Below are 23,033 nucleotides of genomic sequence, written 5' to 3'. Positions count from 1 at the left end.
ACTTTCGATTAAATAATGTGTATCTAAATGAGGGAGTGGGGAAGAAGAATAGCAAAAGACACTTGCGGGTGTTAGATGCCACTAATGTGTTTGGTGCATTGGAAGCTTTATGTTTTCTAGTCCTTGCTCTAATCTTTTGAGATAGGTTATTACTGTCTCCACTTCATAAGTGAAGAAACTAAGGCTCAGAAGGGTTAAGCAACATGTCCAAATTCAATAACTAGTGCCTTATAAAAATGAGACTTAACTCTGATCTATTTGTAATAGATTGTGCTTCACTGTTTATACCTAACATTGCCCTCTGAACTTCTGCATGCAGAAGCCAATTTTTTAACTCAAAGTAATAGAATTCAAATTGAAAAAAATAAGAATATTGTCTTATTATTTGTATTTTGTATATTAATAGTAATCATTGGGATGCTGGTTTATGATTTTTCAAGAATTCAAGGCCCAATTTTCCTTCCACCTTCACACATAATTTTTCAGAGCTTGGTAGAAGTTGTAATTACAATATTTAAAATTCTCTAGGGTCACGTATTACAGACACATGCTACTATTCAAAGAACCTGCAGGTAACTGAGCATCCTTTTTAATGGAAACTCCCTTCCAATGATTAAGTGTGAACACAGACCTGTTATTCAAGAATATCTCTTACATTGTCAAAATTTAATCTCAAGGGAGATCAGAAAAAACACTCATATTTAAATTCCAAGTCTACTTAATGCAATGAAAATACTCCACCACCTTTCTTACCTACAACTATACTACTAATAAATATTGAGTTCCTATCGTGTGCTTGGCACTGGGTAAACGGAGAATACCTGAAGAATGAGAGAATCCCTGCCTTCATAGGAATTAAAATTTAGCTGACAAATCAAGATTTATGTAAGATTTTTAACACAGTAAAGGTATAAACAAACAAATAAATAAAAATCTCCTAGATGTAACAAATAAAAAACAGCGAGAAAGGGTCAGAAGTAGCACATAAAGAAAAAATATAATATTGGGCTATTGTAGACATAAAGGAATTATGAATGAGTTAGATAGTGAAGAATGGATTGTCTTCAAACAGGTGGAAAGATGGAGTGATAATTAAATAACTAAAGAATGTATAGAGACAAGAAGACAAACAGAACTCTCAGAGAAAAACAAAGCCTGGTGTGGCCTGTCATAGGGGCAGACAGTATAGACAGGAAGTGTTAGAATCTCGGCTGGGGGCAGGGGGGATCGAGGTGAGATGAAGAGACCATACATACCTCCCTAACTCATTCCACCCCTGAATTTAAGAACTGCTTAATTATCTTTTAAGATAGCACTAATAATGTTTATTATACCTGAAAACATGGAAATAATGATGGAATTCCCAATATTAGATAGTTCAGAAAAAGCAGTGGAACCCAAAGAGTTAATAACTCGAAAAACCGAATTCACAATTAAAATAAACAGATACAGAAAAGGCTTAACCACATTGTGGTGGGGAGTTTTGTATGAGAGCTTTCAATCATTCCCACCTCCTGGTAGGTAAAAAAGATTATGAACTGATTAATATTATAAGCAATTATCAAACAATGAGAATTCTTTTTATTCGATTCATCACTGCTGTACTAAATCAAATTAGGAGTTGGAAAGAAGTTGACCACAAGATTTAACTTAAGCTATAAAGCACCAGGATACTTAAACAGCATTAAACAGCAATAGCAAGAGCTGAACTGAACGTAACTGAAACCTATCATTAAGTGCATTCCCTCTACTTACATGATTCTGAATGGGTAAAGCACCTATCCTAGCTGAGCACCATAATGGCCCCCCAGATATCAGGTGAAGCAAGAACCCAAGTTACCGTACCCCTCTACAAACACCTGACCCTCTAAGACTGATTTATAGTGGTAAAGAGGGTACTGATCCAATCGAGAGATTTTCCATTAACCACAGATTTCTAACACAAGGCTGACCACAGAGTCTAATTATTGATTTGTTCCCCACTTAATGTCAATAAATGCTAGCCACAAAAGTTCCTTATTCTACAACCCTAAATCATATCCTACAACCCCAAATCATAACTTCTTTAAATGTATTGTCCTTTTTCTGAACTTTACAGAGACCAAGGAAATTCTGTCAACATTATTTGTTAATATATTCATGATCATAAAATATTTAAGTCACCTTGGCCCCTCTGCATGAAACAAACAAAAAATCCCGACCCTTTAATTATTTTTGCATAGAGCTGTAATCCTTTATTCTTTCTCTTTTGTCTCTCCCAGTTTTCCAATATTCAAATTTTAAAATGTATCACTTGATGGACTCAAACTGAACTGAATACAGCTCTTTAAAAGTTTTTCCATGATTTTATGGCTTCCAACACTGTCAAATTCTAAAAGTTAGATGTCGAGTTTGCCCTTTCACAATGAGCACTCAGTCTACAAGGTTCTAAGTTGAAATCCATGGCAATAAGAGAGAAATTTCTATCCATGAAAAGATCTAGTAATAGGGAATCAGGAGGGTAAACTGGGGAATAGAAAGGAAACATGATGGCAAATCATTTCTCTGATGGTAAGTCATGAAAATGATTCTTCACATCCTGAATTATATTTAAACTAGATGAAAATTTGATCCATCTTTAGGGTGAATCAAATACTTAAGCCCTTAGCACATAAACTACATCTAATCATTCTCCTAAAAGACAATAAGGATAGGAGACAAATCAAAAGGTCAAGCTCACATAATATATTCCCTTAATTAGAGTTATCAGATGAGGAATTCTCAAGTTTATAGGTAAAATGTGGGCCTGAAATATAATCATCTCAGGAATAAACCAGGATATAAAAAAGAAGCAAGTTCAAGGGTATTTAGCACTGTAAGAGGCTGCTAAAACCATTCAAGCATTAACTAAGAGCTCAAGCTTTATCAGCGTATATATAAATCACCTTTACTAGGTATTGTAATCTAATGTGGCCTTATGGCAGTGACATCTGGCTGAGGAACACAAAAAAGTGTTTAAAGCCTATGAACATCAGGATTCTGGAAGGATATTATTTTAATAAGATAGATTTTTTTTTTGTCTGTTAGTCAAATTTCACTAAACCCTCTTAAATAAAGCATCGGTTCATTCCAATAAACCCCTAGTTCCAAAAATTTCTTCATTTGTGGATATTTATGCAGTCTGATATTTTTCCTTAATAAATAAGGTAGTCAGTACAGTGCCGGTCACAGGAATAAAAAGCTTACTACTGATTTTAAAAGTAAATAAAATATTTTAATGAAAAATAATACAATGAAATACTGTGCTATAGAAAACATTGAGGGGCAAAATCAAACACAATTATATACTCAATTGCTGTATCTCAAAACCTGTCAAGATAATACCTGCTTACTTGACATTTCCATAATAATGTAATGTTTAAGCAAAGCCATACATACATTGTCGTCTAAGGTGTGTCCCACTCCTCTGTTTAAAATCTTTCACTGGCCTCCCCCTGCTCTTAGACTAGAAACACTGCTTCATCGGCTCTTAGGCCTGCGCGTGCTAGCCTCTGCCTGCCCCGCTCACACCCTCTTCTTCTTTCCCACGACACACCAACCGCACTGGCCTCTTTCCTGGTGCAACTGTCAGACCCTTTTCCACCTCGGACACCGCACTTGGTCCATCACCTGCCTGAAACGTTCTTCCTTAAGCCTGTCACATGGCTGGCTCTTTCTCGCTTTCCAAGTACCGCCTCAGATGTCACCTCCTTAGACTACACTCATCCTGACTAGTAGACTCGTAAAGCCTCCCCCAGTTACTCACTCTTTCCCCCTCTTTCCACGATGTTTATTTCCTTCACAGCACTTACCAAAATCTCCAATAATCTAGTTTGCCTATATTCATTGCCTGTATCATTACTGCCCATCCAGCACCAGTGACCACGCATAGCTGGAGATCTATAAATATTTGCCGTATGAGTGAAAGTTATACTCTCCCACTAGGTAGAACTGTATAAATACAAGTACCATTGTTTACTTGGTAAAGGATCTATAAATAAAAATTACTGTATTTTTACGCTTACACTATGTCTTATCTATTCACCTCTGAAGCACAGAGCCTTCTAAGCTCTCACCTGTTAAATGTTATAGGAATTTAATGAGGGTGCATAATTGATTTTAACATTTTAACAATTATTTATTCATGAGAAGTGATGCTAGTGAGAGAAGTAAAACGAGAAGACTTAAGTCTTAATACAATGAGTTCCAGGGCCTAGGAATTCTCAGATAAGAACAGACTCAGAGGAGAAGTTTGAGCTTGAAGAATAATTATTGCATAATTGCTAAAACTAAGCATACACATGGAAAAGTAATGGAGAAATGTTTCTCAACGTGGGTGGTGAGTGTGGCGGGGCTGGGGTAAAGCTGGCATCACAACAATGCTTTACCGTGTGGCATTTGGTCTCATCAGCCTCTGGAGTTGGGGCTGAAGAGGAGAAGAAAGCTACCTTTACATGGGAACCACTGAACAGAGTGAGAAACAACGCAGGTCAAAGACAGAACCCTTCGGAACCGCTCTGAGTGATACCCAAGGAGACTGAGAAAGGCCACAAAGGTGGGAGGATAAAAAATTAACATAAAGTCTCAAGAAGAATGGATTTTATATTAAGGATATCGTGGTCACCTGGAACAGCAATGGAGTATTTGAAAAGGAAGAAGGGGGGGGAGTAACAAAAAGAAAAGGGGAGGGAAAGAAAGGGAGAGAGATAAGAAAGAGTAGAGAAAAGACAAAAGGCAGTCTTAGAAATAAATAATGGGGGACTGTGGGAAAAAAAAACAGGTTTAACTTGGCAGAGCTGAAAGGGAAGCAGTGGCTTCAGGAAAGTAGAAAATTTGTTAGAGAAATGAGATGAAGTGAGTCTTTTTAAAGAGCGAGTGCTTACTATCTGCCAAGCTACGAGCACTGTGTGTGTGTGTGTGTGTGTGTGTGTGTGTGTGTGTGTGTGTGTGCGCGCGTGTGTGTGTGCGCGCGTGCGTGCGCAGATATAGATAAGAGATATACAGAGACAGATATAGACATATGTATATAGATGTATCTATATTTGTCTCTATATCTCTGTCGAAAAAGAGAGAGAGAGAGATTGATTCAAATCTTCCTTTAAGGCACAAACTAATACTGCTGTTTTACAGATAAGGAAACTGAGGTTCCAGGATTAAATAACTTTTCCAAAGTCTTGCTGTCAGTGAAGTAGCAGAACTCACGTCTGCAAGAATCCATTATGGGTCCTTGCTTTTTATTACATTCATTACATTGTATTAAATTTAATACATCACCTGTTATTCCTTGAATCTCTAGCCTAAATAACCTACCTCCCTCAAAGAATTTACTAATTTTTATTTTCATTCTGTGTTTATCCATTACCTCTGAGTGAAATGCTTTCCCCTCAATACAATACCTGAATCCAGGCCCCCGAGGCTCTGAATAAATTCTGTTCAAAACTCATCTCATACCCTCTAAGAAATCAACAGTAACTCTGCTTGACTTAGGTCAGTCTTTTACCAGATCCCCTTAATACCCAACTGTATTCATCTTCATTTGTTAACATGTTTCTATACAGGCTCTTCATTTTACTTATGGGCATGTCTCCCCAACTAGTTAACAGACGCCTTGAGGACAGGAGCATTTATAGCATTTACTCTTCATTCCTCCATTGTACCCACATAAACCTCCATTACACCAAGTACACAGTGGATGAACAGTGTGGTTTGTAAACAAGAGATGGATACACGCACACAAACACACACACATTGAAAAAGCATGTATTTGTTATATATATTTTTTCTAAATGCATGAAGTACTTTTAATAAAGGTGTAAAAAGTAGTAAAATAAAATATAAACAAAAGATTGGAACCAAAGAGCTATATGATTTAAAAAGCAGGTAGTTTCTAAATAAAGTTTGACACCTAGTCACTACGTATGAGAAAGAATGTTACTAAACAAATTAGTCCTGGATTCAAACATAAATGTCTTTCTCTGTTTATAGACCTAATTCAAGACCAAAACAATTAAGAACTTTTTTTGGGTTTCGTTCCACAGTAAATCAAGCTACCGGCCCACTCTATCCTTCTTTAGTCAGTATCTTTTATGAAACTGTTTTTAGACTAACTGTATGAGCAAAAGAGCCTAGGTCTTTATAGCCATTAAAATATTTTCACTATATAAAAACAATTAAGCATTTTCTGTGGTTTTACATGACCAATGTTTTCTAGTTTAGTATAGCATTCACAATGTATACCATATGGGATATGTACCTTTTATCTGTGTCATGCTCACCAATGACATTTATATTAACACGTATCTGTTCAGTAATAAAACTGTATCCAGACAAGACTACAAAAATAAGATATGAATCCATATGCTAAAGTTAATCAAAAGTGAGCATTTGTCTTCAGCTTTAACTTGCTTTGAGGGAGAATCAGAAATGAGTATTTCCTAAAGTATATACTTTGGGAGAAGATGCTTTACGTTAAAAAAAAAAAACATAATTATACCAATTTGAGAAATATTGCATATATCTGTCTTCTCGGTGATTTCAATCCTTAAGAAGTGCTGCCGCTACTGTAAAAAACCGTTTTTAAAGTTCATTTAATCGTGTTTCCCAGTTTTGCCACCTGTGCCAGTTGTTGAGTGCTATCTACTGACGTCACTTAATAGACAGCTGAGTGCTATCCATTAACACAGATTGAAATAAGTCTCTTCTTCATTTTAATCAGACTACCAAGAACTATCAACACAGTACTCTTACGTGTATTTTGCCACAGAAACAATCTCAAGATGATTTATCAGGCAAGTAAGCACACTCCCTTAAGAAGATAAGGATTAGTAAAATAAACACCTATTTTTGTTAAAAAAACAAAAAAAGCCTAACGTCAGCTACAATCTTATAGCAATGTAGATTTGGCTAAAATATAAGGTTCTTGACCTATTGACTGTGGACTCTCTGGCTCTCTTCCACAAAGAAACCAAAAAGTAGACACTGAACTCTGAAATTAAACGGGATCAAGAGAGCAATAATTCAGTTTAATCTGTTCTTCCTATTACATATAAGCCAACACCATTTAAAACATAATCCATAATTCAAATACGGCATAGCATGCACATTAATTTTACTTACCAAGTCATATATCTGGTTTGCCAACTGTACCTTCTCGTCTGCATCCTCCAAAGCTTTATAGTAATCCTGAATAAAGACATTCGCGTTTCAAGAATAAATTAATAATTTAAAAATATGTGTATGCAGGACATATAACTGCATTTTTCATTATCATAGCTTGTTATCACTGTCAGTCACTATGCATTAGCAATAAAAATCCAGTTAGGGAGAGGGTGGGAATGGGGTAGGATTAGAAATTTTAGACAACAGCCAAGGATTAAAGGAAGATGTTCAGAATTCCTAGAAAAGATATAAATAAAAAATAAATATCATCCAAGTCTAGCCTCTATACTAGTAAAAGTTATGTGAGCCAATGAATAGTTCTTTTTCTTTAAAAATAAATGTTATTTAAGGTGTAAGACTTATCTAATTTGTAAAGAGTATTTATGCTATCCATTTTTAAAACTTGTTATAAAAGCAACTTTTGAAAGGATTCTCACCTACATGTCCATTGTTTCCAATTGTTCTATAATTCTCATTTTAAGCTAGGGATCAATTCATACAATCAACCTATACTTTAGATTTCTCCCCCATATAAAGCAAATTATTTTTTAAAAATTCTATGAAGTTCCATTAAGTATCAGACTTTTAGGGTAGATCCAAGCTGTGCTACACCAAAAACCTAATAGGATAAAGGGATGATGAATGACTTTAAGATGCGTATATGTGATGTCTATACTCACACACACCTGGGCCTCCAGATATCCTCCAAGTCAGGACTAATTCTATAAAAGATTCTGAAGTTTTTGCTCCTAACAGAAATAACATTCCCCCCATGTGGTAAAATAAACAACACAACTAGTTTTCAAGTTTCTTTCTCAGTTGATTCTTGAACAATTCTATGAAGGTTGGGGGTAAGGGAGCCATTATTACTCAGAGGTATTAAAGGACCTGTCCCATGTCACATAGTCAAATGGCATAGTCATGACCAAACTGAGGGCTTGTGAGTAGTTCTTCCACCGTATCCCCAAATAAACTAGATCACACCTTTAAAGCAAACCTTGAGGGGAGAGCTGATACCCATTCTAAACTGGAAGAGAGCTCTGAGTACTATAAAACTAGCAAAAACTCAAAGAATTCTGTATTTCTAGGCCCAACTGACGTACAAATTAAGACTTTTAAACTAAATACTTTTTAAGGATCTTTTCAATTCTTAGGATTCTGTTCTTCTATGATTCCACCAACCTAGGTACCTAGCAATATATAAAATATGCTTCAAGGTTGCTAATTTTCACCCCAGTCTGTGGCCCAAATTGGAAGACAATACAGATATAAAGACAAGGCAACTTTAATTACCTGTAACTAGAACAAAACAAATTAAAAGAAAAAATGTTCTTTTTAAATGGTTTTGTGACTCTCTAATGAGTCACTAATTATTGAAATAATTTTCTAAATTACCAAGATGCTTCAATGATTAAAAATTCCTGGGACTTCCTTGGTGGCGTAGTGGTGTGGGGGACACAGGTTCGAGCCCTGGTCCGGGAAGATCCCACATGCCGCGGAGCAACTAAGCCCGTGCGCCCCAACTACTGAGCCTGCGTTCTAGAGCCCGTGAGCCACAACTACTGAGCCTGCGCTCTAGAGCCCGCGAGCCACAACTACTGAAGCCCGCGCACCTAGAGCCCATGCTCCGCAACAAGAGAAGCCACCGCAATGAGAAGCCCGCGCACCGCAACGAAGAGTAGTCCCTGCTCGCCACAACTAGAGAAAGCCCACGCGCAGCAACGAAGACCCAACGCAGCCAAAAATAAATAAACAAATTTATATATAAAAAAAAATTCCTATACCTGAAGCTCTAACATTTAATATATCATTTTTAATTTTATAAGTCACGTTTAAACTCTAAAGAGCTATTGATAACTTTCCCTCATTTTGATATCCCCCAAACTATTTAATTTTAAAATATCTTCCTCAGAGGGTCTCAAAAATTCACAGATAAATCATCCAGAGTGTTGAACATACCTTTTTAATGGATGCCATTTGCTCTTCTCTCCACTCCGGTTTATTTTTCTTTGCGTTCATGAAGAATTCACTGACTCTTTGTTCTAGTTGATCCATTGCATCTAGGACATAATAAAAACATTTCATATTTAGATGACCAAACTCATACACTGAATATACATGCTTTGATGTGAAGAAAGAAAAAAATATCTGACCACATACACTCTTTTACTTGGTCTGTAACTTAAATATGTCATGTTCTAATAATGTAAATATATGGTGCCTTAATTACCTTAGTAAAAAAAAAAAGCTACAATTTTCCCTACTGACAATTTATTTTTGTTGTTACTTCTAAACTTTTTCCAATAGTCAAAGTAGTCAACAATGTAGATAGATTCTATACCATAGTTGTTGAATAGTACAGGCTTGGGGTCAAAAACTAATGGTATAAAGTCAGCCAAATATGCTGAAACACAATTTCTTATTGAAATCACCACTTGATAATCCTCACATTTATTTCAATAAGAAAATGTGATAAAAAGGTTTCAACCTCTTGCTATACACCATTAAGCACCCCATCATCTCATATCATGACTGAACGTGGTAGGTACAATCATTTATTCACTTAACGCACATTATTATTTGTTCTAGATAAGTTTTCCTGAAGTGTGTGCTAAGAATAGTCAATTCATTCTCTGTCTGCTAAAAAAGGAAAAATAAATAAAAGGGATTTTGTTGCTACGTAAATTGAGGAAAACCGTTTTACTATACTGTTTTGGAGATCTGCAGTGCATAATAGTGCATTTCCTAACTTATTTGACAAAGAGATATCTTTTGTTAATCCATAACACCTATTCACTTCAGATAATTCTAATCATTTTAAAAATGCAAGTTTAAAAAAACCTCTAACTTATATAATCAAGTCCAAATTGCTAGAGGACTTAACATTTGTAATGATAAAGTATAAAATAACAACTACCCTTTATTGAATGCCCACTTCGTATCAGGTACTAAACGTTCTAATTTACCTGTATTTCTTTTAATCCGCAAGACAATAAAAATCCCTCAGAAGTGGTAATGTGGTCAAGGCCAATGAATAAGTTAGTAAAGCCTTAAAATGAACTCAGATCTGTCTGATGATAAAATCTATGTTCAATCCTGTAGAAAACACTACTTTAGCAAGTATTTAGCATTTCAACTACATTAAAGTTAAAATGAATTTCGTGAGCAAGCTGGAGAAACAACACACAATTCAGACTTCCACACTGCAATCCACTGAACAGAAGAAGGTGATTTCCATGATGTATCACCTTGTATTATGCACCACATAAAACCGACAGGAGGCTAAGAAAAGACTATTCATGAACACTGGGTATGGAAGTGTGTGTGGCATGGCGGGGCAGACAAGCAGGGGCGGGGGGGGGCAGGTTCTTAGCTACCTCAAGACTCCCGCACTCTGGATGTTCTGTTTTCTGGTCGCTTTCCAGGATACTCCTTTCTTCCCTATCATACCCCAAAACCCAGATCTTCCCCGACCCTTACTTTTCTAAGAAGAAAACCTGTCAGCACAAGAAACTTACCTCAATCCTAATTCTATGTATACTCCAAACATAGCTGGTACACATGGGATCAAGAAACATCTTCTGCAGATACACCCCATGAAGGTCAGCCATTAGTATTATTTAAGCAATTAAGGAGTACTTACATTTCTCCAAACAAAAGGAGTGACACAAAGCCCACAAAGTACACTTGATTATACATTTTAATTATGTATCGTATATTTCACATTAAAAATTTTTAATATAGTATCTCTACAAGATAGTTGGAACAGCTATATTATATTCATTTCACAAAGGGGGAAGGTGTGTGAGGTTCTTTCAGAGCATGATGGACATATATTTGGTACTCAGCACTGTTTTCTTGTTTCGAAATTTTGCTCTAAGTATTTACCTTGTTATCTCCAAAGGTATTTATTCTTTACCCTCTCTGAATCATAAACTCTTTAAAGAAACTTCACAGAAAAAAAAATGTTCAAATAAATTAAATACTGTTCTATGAATGAGCAAGGTTATTTTGGGGAACACGTCTCTGGACTACCAAGCTATAACTGAAAGAAGAAAAGTCAAAATTTTTGTTACAGCAGACAAGAAGCTTTACAGTAAGATTTTATTTACTTTCTTATTTTGACTGAGAAACTACCATATTGTTGCCAGTTGAGAATGTATCCTTTAATGTGTAACTTTTCAAATGCGACATTCCAAGTTCACCAGGGTCTCTAAAGAACTACATATAACCTGTGCTTCTACGTGTTGTCCGCTCTTGAATTTTGATTAGCATGAACTTCAACAAAAATATAAATGCTGAAATCTACGTTCTATATACATTAAGTCTCAAGTCAAAATCTTCGCAACATGTATGCCTTTGTGCACTAAAACATATCTACATTCTCAACGAAGGTATAGAAACTTTTATTGCACAGTCCCAAATTCGAGAAAGGAGCACACGTGCTCTCATGCCACCTTCTCTTGTAAAAGCCAGGAGAAAATTAGCGTGGGAGACAGAAGAGGCAAGATTTGGCATTGCCGGTTCTTTTGGACAACTGCTTCTGTACTAGCGAGTGAGCCGGAGGAGAGCCAAATAGCAGAGTCGGTGGCGTCGATGGCAAGTAAGTCTGGCACTGACGCGCGCAGCGAACAAGGGCAAACGCGCCGACTTACTCTGCACCTGCAGGTCCATCTCGCGCATCTCGGTGAAGCGGTCCCGCAGGTCCATTGGAAGCTGCTCAATCACTGTCAAAGGGAGAGTCCGTCAGAGGGGCGGGGCCAACGGCGAAAGTACGCGCATACGTCACTACGTGCGTGCGTGCGTCGGGGGGGTCGAGGGAGCCGGCAGCCCACAGCGAGGCTGCCAGTTACCGTGAGAAAGAAACATCCCCCGCCTCCCCCTCCCTCCCGCCATCCCGCCAGCCCGTCCACTCCCGCCCTCGCCCGCCCGCAGGTCCCCAAGTCGGGCCCGCCAGCGCCGCCCACTCACTTTCCAGATAGTCCTCTAGGTACAACATCGCGGCCCTTAGAGCTGGGGGAGCGAGGGGGTCCAAGGGTTTATTTGTGTCACTCGCTGTCGCCGGAGTTTTGTCCCTTCCAATATGGCGCCTCCGCTAGCAGCGCCCGCTCGGCTTCGGCGGAAAAAAAAAAAAAAAGAAAAAAAAAAACCACTTTGGCGCCTGACAGCGCTTGCCTCACCGCCGCCCGGAGCGGTCATTGGCTGGCTGAAGCAATGACGTAAACCGACCGGAGTCCGCCCCCGCGCCTTTGTGGGAAGTGTAGTTTTAGCACCTCCCCAGCAAGCTTGAACACGCTGGCAGTCCTCCACGTGGAAACTACAAAAACCAAGCGCCGTTGCGAACGGAGCGCAACAGAATCCGAAATGCGGTGCCTCTGTTTATTTGTTGATATTTACACGGGGAATGACGGGAGTTGTATGCGCCTGCCGAACACAACTAGGAACAAGTTTTCACCTGTTTTTTACTGCTGTGATTCCACGCCCCGGCGTTTGTGAGTCATGGATTTCAAGTAGTGCTAGGCAGACGGCAAAGGTTCTAACGCTAGAATTATCAGCAAAGTTCGGGCAATTGGGATTGTTTAAAACAGAACTCATTGCTGGAATTTATCTTCCGTATCCACTCCTAAAGATGTAAATGGGACGATAGATTGGCTGCCATATAACTAAAATAGTTTACACGCAGAATATGGAGTAAATATGTATTTCCCTTATTAAAAGGTGAACAAATATTTCTCAATAGCCTCTTATACGTTCTATTTTGCGGTCCGTCTCGTCTTCATTCTAATGTAATCTATGCATATACCTGCACCAGAAAAAAAGTGAGCAAGCAGAAATAACGGATGAAACCTTACTATCTAATGGGCTATCTTAGCAGTAACTAGATAATGTTGAGTAAATAGCCTGTATTAGACGTCTGTAGTCCCGGGGGTTGTCTTTTTTTTTTTTTTTTATCTTTCGACTACTCCCCGCATTTGTTCAACCGTGTTATATTTAGCCTTTCACTGCTCAGTTTGTTTCCTTTTTCTTTAAAACGTTTGCACTCAGTAGAGATTGGGTATTATTATTTTACAACTGTCTTAACTTTTTTTTCCCAGGGAAATGTGCCTTTAGTTCATAATTTAATGTTCTGTTTATGTTTTTCAGATTGGAGTTGAAACACTTTATGCATGTGTTTCCTTTCTCCCTCCTTTACTTTTTCTTGTACTCAAGACTTTTTCACAGCTCTTAATCAGGATACTTACCTGTCATATTGATGAATCTCAAAGGAAACGTACCTCAATCCTAATAAGAATTACCTAGTTTATTTTCTGTACTTTTATCTAAAATCTAATGCATTCAGTCTTACTTCCTCCCTCCGTTTCTTCTTCTGGCTGCTTTTAAGATCTCTTTGATATTTTTGCAATTCACAGTGATGAATCTAAGTATGAATTCCTTCCTTTCCTCCCTTCCTCTTTCTTTCCTTAAAAAAATTTTTTTAACCATGCTTAAGATTTGAGAGGATTTCTACATCTCCGGAATGATGCCTTGCAACAATTGTAGAAAATTCTCAGCCATTATCTCTTTAGAGTTGCTCATTTCTTATTTTTCTCCATTATTTCTTAGAACATCTATATGATATCAATAAGATTTTCTCACTTTAAACTCCATTTCACTTAGTCTTTCTTTTATATGGTCCATCTCAAATTTTTCAAATACTTTTTAATTTTAGGAGTTCTATTTGCTTCTCTTTTTGAGCCATTTTCTAATTTCTTATACAAATTAAACATAGTCTATACTGTCTGTTAAATCCAATACTGAAAATTTTATTGGTTTTTTGTGCTGTTTGCTGTTTCTTCTGGCTTTTGCGCATGGTGCTGTTTCCTTGTGGGTTGTTATTTTGGACTCTGCGCTTGTGTTTCTGGGGTTGTAACTGGGAATTCTTTGAGGCCAGAGTTAAAACTGAGTTTTCCTGGAGATTTTTAGAATTTGCTTCTGCAAGTTGCTTGGAGGCACCATCAATCCTAGTACCAGATTAAATTCTCCACTTGAGGTTTATTGGATTGCACAGATAGATTGAATTTGGGCCTCAAATCCAAGTGGCTTGTTATAGATTCTCAGGGGAGACTTTTTCCTCCTGGGTTCCAAGGTCAAGACAGGCATGAAGCCCACTTTGGCCCTCAATTATTTCTCAGGATATTCTCATTTTTCTTCCTTCCTTCCTTGTTTTTCCCTGTGAGAATTTCTTCATTTCCTACCAGTTCATCAGTGTATTTGATTTTTTTTTTAACTCTTCATTTTTTGTTTTCAGCAGGTGGTTCATTCAGAGGGGGCATGCTGTCAGAAATAGAAAAAATAGAAATAGAAATCCATCATTTCAGTGTAAACTGAGCTTCTTCAGGGAGTTTTCCATATTAAGGAAAAAGAGATAATATATGGTTCCCAATTCAGTCAATATACATACATACTCCTGAAAACTAAAAAATAATAAAACCTACACTCTATATATTTTAATTAATGAATGTATCAATAATTCTTTTTGTTGTTTTTTTGTTTCTTTTTTGTTGAGGTGTAATTGACATAAAACATATTCGTTTCAGGTGTACAGTATAATGATTTGATATTTAAAAAAAATTTTATACAGTTTTAAAGGTTACTTTCCATTTACAATTATTACAAAATATTGGCTATATTCCTCATGCTGTACAATACATCCTTGAGCCTATCTTACACCCAAGAGTTTGTAGTGAATGTAATTCTTATTCTTGGACCATGTATCAGCTGCAGAAAATTGTATATGTACACACATGTGGTAGCTTCTTACATCATTAGGTCATATAGTAGATACCACTTGGAGTAGCTGCCCACTTACAACCACTACTGCATTTCTAGGCAATGCTCCTCATATACAGGGATGACTATATCTTTATTACATTACTGTGCTAGCTGATCAGAGCTCATTAACTTACCAGGGACAGACCAAAGCTGGGCCTATTAGTTGCATTCTCTTAGGATTTGAAGTTGGGAGTGAAGAAACTTGAAAACTGAAGTCAGGGTGGCAGAATTGCATTAATTTCAGCACAGTAAATAGGTGGTCCACAGGCTCCTGTTGCTCAGATACCCCAGAGACGCTCTGGTTTTTTCCTTGCCTTTTTTTCCCTTTCTCTGTCACTTTATCTAACATGAGTTTTATGACCTTGAGAAAGTTATTTTAACACTCTGTGCCTCTGTTTCCTGATCTGTAAACTGAAATAGCAATAGTAGCTAAATAGTTACTAAATTATAGGAGTGTTAGATTGAAATAATATCATCCAAGCAAAGCAGTTCGGTTAATGCCTGATAAATGTTATGATACAATAAATGTCAGCTTCCATTATCATCATCATTAATAGTGTTAAGACCCTTTGTAAGTTATCCATATTGCAGATATACTCCTTTGTGCTACTGTTAGCTTTGCCTTGTATCCCTGCTTATTTTGAAGCTGGACCACCTAGAACTTGACTGTTATACTGCCACTGTCATACTAAATTTAGAGGAGAAGTGGTTTGGGGAAGGCTATGCAAGAGTACTGCAGTGAAGGCTAAGTAGGGGGAATTAGAATATAGGGAAGAGGTTCAAAGCGGATGCAAAATATGACTGTTACCAGGAGTCCAAGAGAAAGGAAAATTTAAATCCTTCATATAGCATATCCTCAGGGGAAACTTTGCCTGTGTCTTAAGGTTCTGCTACGTCCCTATCTTGCAAAGAAAACTATCATCTTGAAAACTTGCTAATAAAACTTTGGAATGAAATATTTTCTTAACTTTGTGCCAAGCAATATATCCTCCCTGACAGGGATATAATATGGGAAGAAAGCAGAGTAAAATGCTGTCTTTATATGACCTCTCTAATTTTACATCTTTAAAATTCATTGAGTCACTTAATAGATCAGTTCTAAGCAGTAGGATAATAGTCTTACTTTGTATATCAATGGATGTTTCCAGCCTTTTCCACTCTCAATACTCAACTAAAAAGATGGCTTTAAGGAAGGTTCTACTTTCCTGACCTGGTTCCTGTTTTTGATGGGAGAATCTGGAGAAGAGGAGAGAGAGGAAAAAGACAGCAAGTGCCTAATGGGAGGAGAGTTACGGAGACTTTGCAGAGGGGATTGCTGTGTGGAGGTTCAGCACGTGGGAGGGGCACGATATTGAGAAGAATGATGGATAACTGGCTCTGAAGCTGTCACAAGACCATTCCCCCAAGACAAATGGAAATTCTGGATAAATACAATAAAAAAACTTGAAACCCTCAGGTGCCAGAAAAGAAGAGTAAACTCAAAGTCAGAATAGTGAGTAAGAATTGGAGCTGAAAGAACTAAAGAGATTATTGTCTTAACTGTTGGGTGGTGGGAAACCCATATTGCAGTTCTCCAGATGGAGACGGTCCACATCATGAAGTGTTAAATAACTTTTTTTTTTTGCATCACCTAAATTGTCTTCTTTAATCATTTTTTAAAGACAAGCCTGAGGTCATAGATTTGTAGGGAGCTAAAGCTAACCATCTTGCAAAAAGCCAGTAATCTGAGAGGACTGCTCCTTCTGTGAAACTGGGAAAACAGCAAAGAAGCTTGCCAACCATCTACCTAGAATCGTAAGTGAAAAGGCAACCCAGAGGAATTTAGACCCCAGACCTGCACCCATGCATGAGTGTAGAGTCCAAATTCAGACTCCTTACAAGGTTCAGGGACCCTTTAACAAGGTAGTAAACATTGGTCAGGCCCAGTGAAACAGGAGAGAGCTTATATGGAAACAAATACACTAATACCCATTAGGGTTGCTCCTCAGGCTAGGACACAAAGAAGAGGAACTTCTGCTGGAAATGAGCTCACGCTCAAATGTAACAAATCACTTAAGGAAATGAAGACTCTGAGAGACTGTAGCAGATAGAATAAATAGGGGAATTCTAAAATGCAAGTTTCGGAGTCATGGTTAATGAAATCAATATAGAAAGTAGAACAAACAAGAAAAAGAGAAAAGAGAAAAATTTGAGGGTTGGTCTTGAAGTTTGAAAACCTGTTGCTAGGAGTTCCAGAGAGAATAGAAAAAAAATGGAGACACTAAAGGCTACATACTCTATGACTCATCCTCATGGAGGTGAAGTTTCTGAATAGGTAAAACTAATCTCGGGTGATAGACATAGGAGAGTGGCCACCCTTGCAGAAAGTGAGGTGCTTGACTAATCTTAGAACCCTTTGCTGACAGGGTCTGTTTCTTATGCACTGCGCTATTCCCAGCTTGCAGAGGCACTCAATTCCTACTTTTTGCATGAATAAATGGAAACAGTATTGGGTATAGTAGGGCTTTTCAATCAGACAGACCTGCGTTTGAACACTGTTATTTGCTCATATGACCTGAACCAAGTTGCTCAATATCCCTAAGACTGTTTCTTCACCCTTGAAATAAGAATAAGGAAGGGTACTTTGCTCTATTAGATTGTGGCGAGGCCCAAAGGAGTAATGTTTGAGTACCTAGCCCAGTGCCTGGCACAGAAGTGTAATCATGAAGCAATATTATTTGTAGAAGTGACAGTACCGTTAGGTAAATGGTCCAGTAAGTGCTATTCTAAGGGCATTACAATGGGAGCAGGCAAATAAGAGGGGGCATTGTCTTTAGAGGATTAAAAACAATCCTTACAGTCTGCTTTTATTGTCACAATGTGCCAGCGATTCTAAACAGTGTCAGTGATAAAATATTTCTCCCTGAAAAAATATTTTGTTGGTCAAAGTTCTAAACAACCTCTGAAGTTATGATTGAATTTTAATAACTGGCACCACATATTCCTGTTAAATAGTGGGTTGGAAATAAACATTGAAAGCATGCTGATTTGTAAAGACAAAGACACAGAACTTGAGTTATTTCAATTATGTAATTCTATATGATCACTTGGAGTTTTAATTTGTATTTTAAATTTAAAACAGTGAAACTGTCTATGAACTGCCGGGGTAATATTTTTGTTTGTTAAATGCAAATTTTAGCTCATACATGAAACATATTCCTAAATTTAAATAATATCTTGAAAATTGAAATGTATTCTTTTAAAATTGTTAGTTTTCTCATTTGATATTTAATTGCTATCACATTTTAATGTAGTTTTTTTATTACTGCAACATGCCAATATGTTTTCCCTTTTCAAAAATTGCTTAAATGTAATTAAAAGGGATTAATCCATTACTTTTTTCCTTTTCACTGTAAAATTAATTATTCATTACAAGCATGATTATATACTGAAGTTCAATAAAAGAATGTATACTGTCTGAATTTCTTTTCTGGCCATTATCATTATTTATTTCATGTAATGATTATTTTTGAAAATAATTTTCTTAAATTATTAAGAGGAGTATACTAAGAAAATTATCTGCTCCAGGTGGTAGATACACTGAGATGCTTACTTCGGGGCTTCTCACAGAAGGCAAATGTAAATGTATTTATACACAATGGCATCATGGTCTATAACTATTTTCTGTGTTCGATTTTGAAAGCCTTAGGCTCACTAACATTCATTTTCATGAGACTGGTAATGTAAAGATAAATTATCAAGCATCTTCTCTTTGTGATACAACATGAAAATTTTCAGCGACTGTAAGGATTTTTAACATTGCTGGAAAACCTTCAAAGGTTTTCCTTTTCCTTTTCTCCTTTATCACTCAGGAGCTCTATGATATTGACAAGAAGCAGTGTTTGGAAAATTCAAGGGTTTTTTTTCTTATTTTTATTTAAATCTTGTTTTTAATCATTTAAGGCTTAGGAAGTCTTATTTTGCTAGTAGGGGCAAAACATTTTTCTAAACTTGGTTAGGGTATTCCTACCACTGAAGAAATAGAATGTGGAAATATCACAATACAGTGCTTTTTTACACTCTGTACATAAATATCTTATGAAACTCACTCCACTGTACTAAAAGCCTGCCTTCTCCACTAATCTGGAATTCCTCAAGGGCAAAGACCATGTTTTATTCATCTGTTGATCCACATATCTGAAGGTAATATGAGTTTAATAAAGATGTAATGCATTTTTGAATGAATGAATGCATGAGTATCAAGCACAAGTTCATAAGTTTCCAAGTTCAAACCAGAGAGGGCAAGATGAAGTTATCATGATTGCTAACTACTAAGCTCTGTGAAGAAAATGGGATTCCAGTGGTCATTCAAGTAACTGGAATGGAATGCTGACGAGAATTTTCTAAATAGAATGTTCTCAAAAATTCTCAGGTTTGGGAGTTGATTTACTTCCAAAGTAGCTTTTAATTAGGCTTGCCTAGAAGAGTAGGCAGAGGGAAAATGAAAGTAATATGGTAATTCATGATGCTCTATATTTTAAAAAAATCATTTGGAGTTCTAAATATTAATTTGATGAATAAGTAAGACTCCTAGAGAACATGAGAAAGAATATTATTACAGTTCATTTTAGTAAACATTTATTGAACAGCAAATACCACTAATACAAAATATGGCCAAAACACAGTTTCCACTTTTACAGTATGTACATCTTGGTAAGAGAAGCAGGTAGTTAGGTAAATACAGTGTGGTAGGTGGTTTAATATGGTCAAATTTTGAGGCTGCTACTAGGTCATTCAGCAAGAGTAATTCACATAAATTTGATTGAGAACTGATGGTTTCTTTGATGAATGGTGAAGGTGTAGATTCAGCAAAAGGAAAAAGTGCTGGAGACCAATATAAAGATGTAGTGGATAAAATATCCACAGATTCAGGTATATTCCAGCCATTATATATCATATTTTTATTACTATATAAGTATTCAGGAATGCTAATCAGCTGATTTACACGGATACAATCCTAACCAGTTGTTAAAATATTGAGATAAGACGTTTCACATCATATGCCATCAGGAAAACGCAAATTAAAAAGAGATACCCCTATTAGAATGGCCAGAATCTGGAACAATGACAACACAATGCTGGTGAGAATGTTGGGCCACAGGAACTCTAATTCATTGCTAGTGGAAATGCAAAATAGTACACGTATAGCCTCTTTGGAAGACAGTTTGGTGTTTCATTATAAAACTAAACATATTCTTAGCATACAGTCCAGTAATTGTGCTCCTTAGTATTTACCCAAAGGAGCTGAACACTTATATCCAAACAAAAACGTGCACATGGATGCTTATAGCAGTTTTATTTATAGTTGCCAAAAGTTGGAAGCAACCAAGATGTCTTTCAACAGGTGAATGGTTTAAAAAACTATGGCACATTCAGAAAATGGAGCATTATTCAGTGCTAAACAGAAATGAGCTATCAAGCCGTGAAAAGACATGGAGGAACTTTAAAGGCATTACTAAGAGAAGCCAATATGCAAAGGCTACATACTATATGATTCAAACTATGACATTCTGGGAAAGCCAAAACTATTGAGACAGTAGAAAGATTGGTTGTTACCAGGAATTATGAGGGGGATTGGAAAGACGAATAGGTGGAGCACAGAGGATTTTTAGGGCAGTGAAAATACTCTGTATAATATAATGATGGATATGTGTCATTATATGTGTAATTATGCATTTGTCCAAACCCATAGAAGGTACAACACCAAGAGTTGTGAACCATATTTTACACTATGGGCTTTGGGTGATCACAATGTGTCAATGTAGATTCATCAATTGTGACAAATGTACCACTTTGGTGGAAGATGCTGATAATGGCTGTACACGAGTGGAGGTAGGGAGTATGTGGGAAATCTCTGTACCTACCCCTCCATTTTGCTGTGAACTGTTCTAAGAAATAAATAAAATCTTAATTAAAAACATAAATAATTGAAATATTTCTACTGGTTGGTAAGTAGCAGGTGCTCTGAGCCGCTAGAGTGTCCCGTACCACCCTGGCTACTCGGGCCCTTCCTATTAGACTCTCTGAGTCTCCCTTATTATGTAGCTATGATAGAGTTATCTCACTCAGGTGAGACCAGCCTCTGCTATATGTGTTGTTAATTATATTGGAGATCACTCTTGATACATAACAAAGTAAAAAATTGAGTTACAGACACTGCGTGGAATATGATAGTACTTTTGTAAAGAAAAAAAGTGTATGTGGATAGATCCCTGCACACTTACAGACATATGTAGATTTAGACTTGAATTTACATTAATTAGTTAACAATAGTTATTTCTGAACGATAGTGGAATTAGAAGTGATTGTATTTTCTCTATATATTTCTGTATTTTCCAAACTTTAAAATTATTTTATAATCAGAAATATATATGAAGAGAGAGAATGAGAGGGAAATGAAAGCAATCAGATTGGTAACCTATGTAGTGTGTTGTGTCTGCATCCCCAAAATTTTTCCAAGTTCTATAAAACTGAGCAAATATCTGTCAACTATTTTTAGAATAATCAGTTTTATTCTCTAAAAACTTTCATGCTGAGTTATATTGCTATCAGTGTCAAAGTGGTGTCCAAGAGTCAAAATACCAAGCCAAGTCATTAAGCAAAGAAAACATTCAGGATTTTGAGTCTCATTACCTAGTCTCATTATCAGCCTTGGATCAGACACATAAAGGTCAGGATCTGGGGGAAGCAGATACACAAATAGGAAATGAGGTCAGAACACAAGGAGGAAAGGATTATTTGCCAAGTGAAATCCTGGAACACTGGACAACATGCAAAATGCTAAGTTAAGGTCGGCTGAGGTAGCAGAAACAACATTGTTCAGGCTTTGGAACTAATTAATAATAGAATTCTCACACTGTGTTGATTGTGTGATGATGGCTGGAGGGTGTGACGATGAGAGGAAGAGCACCATCAGCGGACGTCATGCTATCACTTGAGCTGCCTTCTCATCTAGCTCAACAAATGTGTTTTAGGACTGAACTGATGGTGTAAACAAGTAAGTCTGTATGTCATCTAGATTATAAGTGGACCCTGGGAACAGATAACATTGTTGGATGCCTAGGGCCTTGATTCATAATGAGACTACGTTACAGATATGATTGCTAAACTGTAGACCAGTGGTTCTCAACCAGGAGTGATTTTGTCCCCCGCGGGTCACTTGGCAACATCTGGAGACGTTTTAGTTGTCACAACTTGGAGGTAGTACTACTGGCATCTACTGGGTAGAGGCCAGGGCTGCAGCTAAACATCCCCTGCAACAGTTAGTAGGTCCAAAACGTCAGGTTTGAGAAAACCTGCTGCAGACTGATGTTGTAGTTGAAGAGTTCCCAACCTTCTTGGGTCAATGTTCCATGCCTATCAGTAACATTGTGGTCTCCTTAACCAAATAGTGTTGGTTTGAGAAAATCATACAGTAGAGGGCAGTGATAAACAAATTTTTATATTATATTATCATTTGTCCTCCATAGTTTTCTTCCTTTTTCTACTTCTCTAATCCCTAAAACAAAATAATAGCAAAAGCAGAAAAATAAAAATAAAGAAAATAATTTTGTATATTTGAATAAAAATATCACCACATTTTATACAAAAGTGTAGTAAAAATTTTAGAAGTTCCACAGATATAGAAACAACGACTTATCTTCTCAGTATATACCTTGAGCACTGATACCTGCAACTCTTCACTCACTAAAAAACAAACAAACAAAAAAACAATCAGTGGCATCTAAATATTAAGAAAATGAAATGCATCACCTAATACTAATGTATAATTGATGATACTTTTTTTTTTTGGTAGACTATTCCAGCATTTAATAACTTATTTCTGGGAACTGTCAAGTCCAACACATTTTACCAAAGCATATGTTCTTTTGTAGTTGATTTAATGAAATTCAGAGACATTTATTTTCTTTCCACTGGACTCTACATGTTCAAGGAACTTTTTTTTTTTTTTTTTTTTCAAGGAACTTTTAAAATATATCTTTGTTTTTTCCAAATTAATAAATAGT

General features: G+C 36.7%; 1 protein-coding gene across 3 annotated transcripts in view; it reads right to left on the bottom strand.

Moving 5' to 3' along the window:
- The window catches only part of ING3 (inhibitor of growth family member 3), a 35,559-nt gene extending 13,291 nt beyond the window's left edge, over positions 1–22,268 (bottom strand). For 2 of the 3 annotated variants that reach the window (XR_014246930.1, XR_014246931.1), the window contains exons 1-4: positions 12,148–22,268; positions 11,832–11,903; positions 9,136–9,236; positions 7,135–7,200 (exon numbers count right to left, since the gene is read on the bottom strand). Coding sequence is in view for 1 of the 3 variants with exons in the window: in XM_082400116.1 (XP_082256242.1) it covers positions 7,135–7,200; positions 9,136–9,236; positions 11,832–11,903; positions 12,148–12,175 (267 nt within the window). In the remaining 2 variants the exon portion in view is untranslated. The remainder of the gene's footprint in view (positions 1–7,134; positions 7,201–9,135; positions 9,237–11,831; positions 11,904–12,147) is intronic. The other variant, XM_082400116.1, reaches the window with a different exon arrangement.
- Between the last annotated feature and the right edge of the window lie 765 nt (positions 22,269–23,033).

The sequence above is a fragment of the Balaenoptera borealis genome, assembly GCF_965194805.1.
Source record: "Balaenoptera borealis genome assembly, chromosome: 7".
Classification (NCBI taxonomy): Eukaryota; Metazoa; Chordata; class Mammalia; order Artiodactyla; family Balaenopteridae; genus Balaenoptera; species Balaenoptera borealis.
This window is presented reverse-complemented; position numbering and strand designations above follow the sequence as displayed.